Here is a 9,299-nt window from a genome sequence, read left to right on the forward strand (position 1 = left end):
CGGCCGCGCTCCCGTGCCCCCGCCCCTTACCGGCCCGGCCGCGCCCTCCCCCGTCACCGCCCGGCCCCTGAGGCGCGGCCTCGCCGCCACTGGGCCCCCGCCCCTCCTGGTTCCGGCCCCGCCCCGTTGCCGGCCCACAGCCGCTACCGCCCCGCGCCGCGGCCGCTCAGCGCAGTTCACAGTGGCACGGGGCACTCACAGGCGTACACTGGGTTGCTCAGCGCAGTTTATTGTCGCACGGGCACCCGCAGCCGCCGCCGCCGCCATCGCAGCGCCCAAGCACCGCCGCCCCCGCCCCTGGAGCGGCGCCCAGCAGCGGGCGGGGGGCGGTGGCGGCGGGACGGGGGTGAGGGGGAGCAGCCAAGGGAGGGCGAACCCCGCGGGGTGGGAGGAGCCGCGGCTTCCACCCCTGGACCTGCGCTGCCCGAGATCCCCGCTGTTCTGGGGCAAAGTCCCACCACGCCGGGGGTCCATCCAGCAGCCGGACCCCGTGCACTCGCCCGGCCCACTGAGCGGAGCCCCCGCACCACAGCCCTTTGTAAGGCCTCCGCCATGGCCCCTCACAGGGGAAGGGGGTTCCGGGGCTCATGCTGGCTGCCCCCCAGCCAGCCCCACCGTGGCCCCCCACACTGGCCCTCGCAGGGGAAGGGGTCCCCTGTTGCCCGTCAAGCACGGGGGCTCATGCTGGCTGCCCCTCACAGTGGGCACGGGGAGGGGGCTGCGTGGGGGCATCCTCCCGTGCAGCTTAGCAAACCCCCAAGTCTTGGTGGAAGGAATGATCGGGGGGATTGTAACAGCTGGGGAGGAGGTCCACATGTCCAGATTTCCAAAGGGTTCAGAGGAAGGGGTTGAGCCCCCCGGGCGCGGACGGCGGGGCCGGGGGGCCGCTCAGCGGCAGTAAAGGCTGCGGCAAGGTGCTGGGGAGTTCGGGGAAGGTGCCAGCCTGCGGAAAGGCACTGGCGGAGGCGGGGAGGGCAGCGGTGGCAGCGGGGACGCTGCTGAGGGGCAGCGGCAGGGATGCGCTGTAGGTCATGGAGTTGGCGGGGTGGCCGGTGGGCAGGCCGGGCACTGGCGAGCTGGTCCGCATCTGGTTCAGAGTCGGCTTGGGCTGTTCGGAGAGGCTGAAGGGGTTGGTGGGGGACGGCGTGCTCAGACCTGGCAAAGAGAAGATGGGACATGTCAGGACAGCCAGGCTGCTTCCAGCAGTTCTGCTCCTCCTCTTTCTCCCCCACCACCACCTGCCCAGCGCAGGGAAGCTCCTGGCCAGCAGCCCTGCAGCACCTACCCGAGAGAAAGGGGTTGCGGGTCTTGGAGGCTGGAGTAGGTGCGACCAGGGAGTCCAGGTTGACCAGGGAGGAGGCGGCAGGGCCAAGGAAGGCCTCGGGAGTTTTACAGTCCTTCCGATCCTTGCCGGATTCAGGCAGGGAGTCAGCCAGGTTGGCAAGGTCGAAGCTCTTTGCCCCATCCTGCCTGGTGCTGGGGAACAGGTCGCCAAAGGGGTCGGGCTCTGAGATGGAGGGAGATGAGACACATGAGTCAGCTGGGAGACACCAAGGGTGACAGCACTCTCCCTTGTCACTGCACAGGGTGGCTGACAGCACATCTAACCTCAGGTCACAGTGTGACACAGTGGGGCTGAGCCCGCAGCATGGCCTGCCCAAGTATCCCCCAAGCCACCACGGGAGACAGCAGAGGTAGGGACATGAGCACACACAGAGACTTGGGCTGCTCCCTTAGCTGGCCATGCCAACAAGCAACTACACACAAGCTGGCCAGCCCTAGAACTGCCTCCCTGCCACAGGTCAGCACCTGCCCACTCCCAGCTCTTACCCACAGGGCTGCTGGACTTGGCCGAGGAGGGCGGCTGCGAGGGCTCCTGCTCCGGCGGCTCGGGCGGCTTTGCAAACGGGTCAAAAGCATTCCCCCCTGGAGCTGGGGGGAAGAGGGGACACTCAAGGAGGGGAGCAAGCAGGGAGGTGTGGGGCAGGAGATGGAAGGGCAGGAGAGAGGCAGGGGTGGCTGCCTGCAAGGAGACAGAGAAGAGGGGATGCGATGCAGGGCATGGGTTTGGGGGTCAGGAATGTGCACTGGGGAAGGCTTAGATGCGCTAGATCATGGGATCACTGCAGACAAAGACACCCCTACTGCTTGCAGCCATTACACCATAACAAGCAGGTCCCTTTCCCAGCCCCAGCAGGGACAGGTAGAGGGGACAGGTCTGCAGGAATGCTTTAGCAAACAGCACTGGCCCCCAGACCAGGTTCTGCAACCCTCACCAGGGACCAAAACAGGGGGCAACACATGCAGGACCTGCACAGGGCTGGCGGAAACACCCGGGAGGAACTGAGAGTGACACTGAGCTTTGAAACACAGGCTGCTCTTACAACTGTTTCCCAATCCGCAACATGTCACCTGTGACCAGCAACGGTCCTGTCTAGTCCTGGCAGGGTGTACAGGGATCATTTGGGTTGAGCAAATAGGTATCACTAATGGGACACAGCTGGAGGAGTGTGGGGGCTGCCACCTGCTCCCATCAGATGGCTCTATTATCTGCCATGTTAATTAAAGCAGCCTGTTCTGTACAAAGATAAAGCCTAAAAGTTCCTTGAAGTCTTCAGGATGCTAAGGGATGAGCTAAGGGACAGGAGGGTGGGGAAGGGGTGCTTGGGGAGCTGGTTGAAGGGGGGAGAACCCAGAGATGCCCACTTGCAGGAGGGTAGTGATGGTCAAGGCTGTCCTCAATCCTCAGCAAAGCCAAAAGGTCCATTGAGCCTCTTACCAGGGGTTGGAGGCTGCTCAGGCACAGCAGCCCAAGGGTCAGGAGCTGGTGTAGAATTGGAGCCCTGGGGGGCTGGGGGGGATGCTGTTCCCCAGGGATCTGCAGGAGGGAAGCCAGAAGACATCGGTGCCTTCCCCCAGGGGTCAGAGGCTGCAGTGGTGCTGGGGGGAAAGTCCCAGGGCCCAGCAGGGGTTTGCTGGGATGAGGCGCTCGCCTGGGAGAGGGGCTCCCCACCAGGGTCCGGCACCGGCACCCAGGGATCCGCTGCACCGCTCCAGGCAGAGGCCACCGGCTCCACTTTGGGTTTCATATCTGGAACAAAAGGGAAACTCTGGGAGAGGGGAACAATGCAGAGCACAGAGCAATGCTGAGTGGTGGGTATGTGGCCAGGAGACCATGGCTTCCAGCAGTACCACCTGGGAGTGTAATGGAGTAGGCACCAGAGAGAGAAGGCAGAGGTCCTCATTGTTGAGCTGCTGGAGGAACAGAGGCAAGGGACAACTTTCTGCCACTGCCCCTAATTCTGGCAGCCTGCAAGTTGTCCTCACCTGTCATATCCCATGGGTCAGTAGACGTGTGGCTGGAGGGGGCTGGCGCCGGCCCAAATATATCTGCCAGCTCCAGAATAGAAGACTGCGGACAGAAAGGGAATAAAAAGGTGAGAGGAGCCTGGGGCAGACCTGCAGGATGACCCCCGTGTGGCCACCCAGCCTCCAGTGCTATACCTGGCTTTTCTTCATCTTATCTTCTTCTTGCTCTTCGTCCCTGCCTGGGGCAGTCTCCTCCACAGGTCTCTGCTGCAGGGAGTTCTCCCCTTGCCAGGTCCTCACTTCCTGTGGGGACAGGGGATGGGGCCTGTGAGCTCAGCAACCCTGCAGACAGCACCTTCTCCAGGAGACACACCCAGCACAGGAGCTGCCACCCAAGAAGTCCCAGCATCTGAGCAGACAGCTCCTCCAGGGCCGAGCCCCCCAGGAGAGCACTCAGCAGACAGCCCGGAGCAGCGAAAGCAAAGCGGGCACCGGAGCCAGGCGATGTTTTGGGCTCCGGTGCCACAGAGAGACCAAGTGCAAGGAGAGCGGAGCGCCAGGGCCGCAGGACACAGGTACCTTCTCGTGCTCCTCTTTGCTCAGCGCGAGCGCGAGCTGCAATTGCCTTTCTTCGTCTGTACTGGAAAGTGGAGGAAGTGGCTTCTGGCAACAGAGGAAATTGGGTGATATTTCAGCTTGCCCTCAACTCGCAAGACTGCTTGGTGGTTGTCCCTGTCCTTGCCACCGCCATTCCAGCATTGCCTGCCTGCACAGCATCTGTGCCCATGCAGCTGGCCCTGCCTGCAGACACCCCCAGCCAGTGTCCCTGTGCTCTCTAACCAGCTCCTGCTCAGGTTCCGTGCAGCCCCTGCCCAGCTCCTTCCCCGATCCCATCACCTGCTGCTGGATTAAGGCTGGGATGACCCTAAATTAGGCAGTCAGCATCTCCCCTGGGAGGTTTTTGGGGACCCTGGTGCAGTCAGTGAAGGAGAGGAGTAAGACATCCCCTTGCCCTGGCAGCCTGCTGGGTAAAGATGGTTGGTGACATTGACCGGCCTCAGTTTGGGATTCCTGCCAGCCCCACACCTAGACCTGAGTAGACTTTGGGGAGAGACTGTCCCTGTACCACCATGGTGGCCCTGATCACTGCCCCATGACACTTTTCCAGCAGTCTGGGGACTCATGGGGGCTGGGAATGGGTACCCTGATAAGGGTGTACATGTGTCAACACCCATAAATGTGTGTACATGACTGTGCAACCCAGATGGACTCCAACAAAAAGGCAACACTTTCCAGAGAGTTTCTTCAGTGCTCACTGGAACAGTGTAAGGATGCTATAAATACTCCAATTCCAGGACAAAAATAGGGATATACACTCTGCTTTGCCTCCAAAAGAGCCTCCATCAAGCAGGGAAGACTGGCAGCAACAAGCATCATCTCTAGAGCACATCCTCTGCCTGGCACAACTGAGCTCATGGTGCTGGGTGACAACTTCAGGGGATGCCCACCAGTCCAGCCATGCAGCTCCTTGGTCCCCATGTTCCTCTGATTTTGTGTACTGCCTGTACCCACAGGCTCGTGCACGCTGTGCTAGCTGTTTGCTGGTGACCAAATAATCCATTCTTGGTGGAAAAGGGGCCAGCAGACAGGAGAAGGGACAGCCTGAGGTGGCTTCACACTGGGCACAGCATCTCACTTGCCTGATTCCTCCTGGGGCCGTTTCCCAGTGCTCCTTCTAGCCTAGTTTGAAAGGACCAGACAGTGGGAGGGAGCATCTGTGAGCCCCCAGCTCTGGGGATGCTGCTGGCCTGCACCCACACAAACTGCTGGGCAAGGCTTTGCCTCCTCAAACCTCTGTGGGTAGGCAAGAGGAATGGGGAAGCTTAGACCAAAAGTCCTCAGCAGAGGAGGGCAACCAGGTTGGAGGGGGGTGGGCTTTGGGGTAAATCCAGAAGACCCCCCAAGTTCACCCTGGGGTCTGGGAGGCTGGACAGATCCCAGCCTGGTGCTGTCCTCTCTAACATGAGAACAGGGAGCAGGGGCAGCCCACACCTCCATCTGCCCGCTGGTGATTTTGGATCCAGACACAATGCGAGCAGCCTGGTACAGTTGCAGGTACATGCACCAGCCTCAGGCAGCCCTCAAAATCCTGCCTCTTCCCAGGGAACTGACCCACTGTGTTCACAGATAAAGCAAGGTAAGGGAGATGCCTCACACCCCAGGACACTCTACCTTCTCTGCCTCCTCCCGACTCATGGCCAGTGCCAGCTGCAGCTGCAGCTCCTCCTCTCCTGTCGTCTGGGGCCGTGCTTGCTCCAGGTCAGAGGCAAACCGTGGGGATGAGGATGATGCTGGGAGATAAAAGAGGAAAAGGGGAAGGAGTGGCATCAGGACTTGAGGTATTTTGGGAAGCACATCAGCAGTTTCCAGGCCTCTGTCCCAATACCCAGCCTCCCCGGGAGGTGTAGCCACACTTTAGAGCTCACTACCTTGAACAAGCCATGAGTTTAAGGCTGGAGGCACCACCAGCTGCCACTGCTGCTGGGGTCCACCACTGGCCCAGCCAAATCTCTGCCCTGTGGTGCAGGACGGGCTTCACCACCACCATCCCACAAGATGCAGAAGAATGACGGGCACCAAGCAGGTGCAAACCAAATGTAACACCTGCCTCCCCTGAGAGAGCCCGAGTGAGCTGCCAGTAACACTCACAGTTGAATGAGGAGGGTGAGCCCCGTGCCCGGCTGTAATCTTCACCGTAGGGTGATGCCCGGCGGCCGTAGGTGACCTGGTGGCTGCCGCTGCCCATGCCCTCCAGGGCCATGCGCTCCTTGGTCTGCAGCGCGTGCGCCCGTTCCTGCTTCAGCCGCTCCTCGTCCTTCAGCAGCGCCATCACCTGCTTCACCTTCTCCCGGATGTTGATGCCCTGGTCCTTGCCGTCACGGTCCACATACTGGAAGTCCTTCAGCGTCTGGATGGTGTAGAGGTTCTCCCGGCACTGGTGGGTCACCTTCTCGGAGCCAGTTTTGATGAGGTAGTCCAGAAGGGTGAGGGCTTTGTAGACGTGACGCCAGTTCTTGCCGCTGTCGTTCAGCCGCCGCCAGATCATGCCCATGACCTCGGCAAAAGCCACCGTGTTGAAGGTGAGGTCGGCGATCTCTGACATCAGAGAACTGGGAGGACCCCAGGGATCATTGGAGGTGGCCTCCCGCACCTTGATCTCTGCCTCTGAGTAGTTGTGCACGATGTTCTTCACCTGCCGACGCAGCGCCGAGGTTGTCATGGCTGTGCGGTGCTGGAGACCTGCTGGTGGCAGGCAGGAACAGTGGAGAAGGGATGAGTGAGCACGGCCACAGCCTCACCAGCACCTGCAGCAGGGAACAGTGACACAGAGATCTCAGCATCGCCCCAACCACCAAGACCCATTCCCAGAGTCCTTGGCTGGCATCAGGGACATTTCTCAAGGTGGATGTGACCATCATAGGGGCATCAGGTGCACCCTGCTAGGCTGCCACGACTCACCAACTCAGACACACAGGATGCTCAAGGGGAAAAGAAATCTCATGGCAAGTGATACCCTGAATTGCCAAGCCAAGTTTTGACTCTGGATTCAGCAACATTTGGAGATTCTACCCTGCACTTCTGCTTCTAAAAGTAATCATCTGAAAATGGCAGCTCACTCCTCCAGATCCTGTCTGCCTCAACTCCACTCTCCTGGCAAAGCTGATTTCAGACCCTCCCAGCCCTTGTGCAGCCACGAGTTCCCCTGTACACCCAGATGCACTACCTGCACCTGCACACAGCCCTGCTTGTCCCAGTTGTCAGCCCACGGCTCTCAGTGCTGTCAAGGCAGCATCGTCCAAACCCAAAACCTCGTCATGAGTCAGAGCCTGTAACGATTCTCTAGTGCTGGCAGCTGCTCAGGCAGGTTTTCCCAGCAAATTCGGTAATTTTACTCCCGCAAGAGGCTGGTGAATTCAGGGTGCTAACAGCCAGTGGCAGGTTAGCCAGCAGGATGGATAATGCAATGCCCCTCTCACCAAAACCCCGAGCTGTCTGAGCCTCCTCTGGACCACAACACAGGGGCAGCAGGGGTTGGCATGGCTGGGAGCTGCCCTGGTACCTCGCCATGGGCAATGCCTGTCCTTGGGATGCACTGCACTGACACAGATACAGTGACGTGGGGCAATCTGGACTTGTCCTCACATGAGCCCATCACAACCCTGTGCCCTGCTCCATGCTGGTCCTAAATCGTCACCTTCTCCCTGCATGGTGAGAAGACACTATTCACTCTCATTTTATCAGAGAGTCAAGCTGAGGGAGAGGCAGAGGCTGCTTTGCCCTCGGCAGGGCTGCACCGTAGAACTGGGGAGCTGAGCTGCTCCCAGAGCCCTCACTGCAGCTGTGACAAAACTCACTAGCAAATTTTCCCCCATCCAAGATAACACATGTGAGCAGACGAATATCTCCCCCACACAGCAGTCTGCAGACAGCAGTTATCAGTGTCCATTTCATCACCCACCTCGGGTTCCAGTACCTCCCTGGACTGCAGCTGCTGCACCACATCCAGCCCTCTCCCAGCTCAGGATACCACTCCATCGCACTGGAGCTGGGCCAGGCCTCTGTCCCAATACCCAGCCTCCCCAGGAGATGCAGCCCACAAGCCACGCACGGCACCCACCACGGTGCCACACAACCCGCACGACCAGTCCAGCACCTCCTGCTCCTGTGGGCCAGCAGCCAGGTGCCCCACAGCTCCGCCAGCAACATCTACTGTGAGTCAGAGAGGAGCCTGGCACCGCCACGCTCGCAGGCGGACAAAGTTTCTCTCGAGTCGGTTCCCTGCACCGATTCCCTTTCGCAATGCAGCCCGTCAGCGTCAGCGCGGCCTTTGGATCCCGCCGGGAGAGCCCGTGGTGCAGTCGGCCGGGCCACTGCCCGCCTGGCACAGAAACGCCTCTGGGACAAGGGCAGCAACACGGCAAAGTCCTCCAGGACTTGGCTCCATGCTCTGCTTTCCACCAACACCCAGGTGGAGATAAAGTCACATTCTCCAAAAGTGCCACCAGCCTGGAAAGCACCAGCAAGCACAGTGGCAGTCCGAAGAGGGGGCAGGATGGTTCCTTCTGCCTCCAACAGGTTTCCTAGCTGGACAAACCCCAGGGTCCAGTGACAGGCTCCCGGCATGGCTCATCCTGGCCAGAAACCTGACCCCAGCTGGACTTTGCCGCCATGAGATGGCCTGGGAAGTCTGAATGGAAAGAGATGGGAAGCATGGGCTGGGGCAGGGATGAGAGGAACGTAATCAGGGCTGGAGCTGCCAGCGGGGTTTAGAGCTGCGGGTTTATCAAAGACAGAATCATCCCCCCCCTCCCTGGAATATAAAGGGAGTGAAACAGAAGCTGTGTGGGAGATAAGGCAGCAGCACCCAGCAGCTCATATGGAATTACTGCAGTGACCTTGACCAAGAGTGGCCAGGTGGGAGAAGGACACGGCTGCGGGGCCAGGTCCCCATCGCCCGCGGCCGGCGCGGGGGTTGCGGGGGCGACGCGGGAGCGGCGAGGGGCGACGAGGAACGGCCGGGGGGGAGCGGAAGGGATGGGGGGATGCAGGGGGGCAAAAGGGGCCAGCGAGGGGAGGGGGGCCGGGAGGGGGATTTACAGCTCCATCCCTAATCAGGTGCAGGGCTGAGAGGAGCGGCGCCCGCCATGGGGAAGCAGCAGGGAACGGCCCCCGCAGCGCCCTCCGCCGCGCCGCCGGCTCCCGCAGCCGCAGCGGGGGCCCAGCCTGGCCCAGAGGCGGCCGGCACCCCCTCAGCCCGCGATGCTCCAGCGCCCAGAACCTTCCTCCTCCTCCCCCCAGCGCTGCCCGGTGCCAGGGGCGCGCAGCCCCGGTTACCTGCGCGGTGCCGCCGCCGGTGAGCGCGGGCTGGAGGCGGCCGCAGCCGCCCGCTCCTGCTGCGCGCCGCCGAGTTGCCGGGCTGGCTGGGCAGG

The 9,299-nt window shown here is 61.2% G+C and overlaps 1 protein-coding gene across 4 annotated transcripts; it reads right to left on the reverse strand.

Moving 5' to 3' along the window:
- Window positions 1-271: 271 nt before the first annotated feature.
- Window positions 272-9,299, reverse strand: EPN3 (epsin 3). Of its 4 annotated transcripts, none has more exons than XM_063175995.1 (10): window positions 9,205-9,298; window positions 6,019-6,674; window positions 5,542-5,660; window positions 3,889-3,972; window positions 3,505-3,612; window positions 3,328-3,412; window positions 2,780-3,091; window positions 1,831-1,932; window positions 1,286-1,507; window positions 273-1,155 (listed from the first exon to the last, which is right to left on the reverse strand). In XM_063175995.1, exons 2-10 carry the CDS (start codon window positions 6,587-6,589, stop codon window positions 836-838), a joined length of 1,923 nt encoding a protein of 640 aa, XP_063032065.1. In that variant the 5' UTR covers window positions 6,590-6,674; window positions 9,205-9,298; the 3' UTR covers window positions 273-835. The 4 variants fall into 4 exon arrangements, with proteins under 4 accessions (XP_063032068.1, XP_063032065.1, XP_063032066.1 ...); XM_063175996.1 differs by lacking the exon at window positions 9,205-9,298 and adding an exon at window positions 8,024-8,043; XM_063175998.1 differs by lacking the exon at window positions 1,831-1,932 and having other exon boundaries at window positions 272-1,155; window positions 9,205-9,299.

Source organism: Melospiza melodia, chromosome 24 (assembly GCF_035770615.1).
Source record: "Melospiza melodia melodia isolate bMelMel2 chromosome 24, bMelMel2.pri, whole genome shotgun sequence".
Lineage (NCBI taxonomy): Eukaryota > Metazoa > Chordata > Aves > Passeriformes > Passerellidae > Melospiza > Melospiza melodia.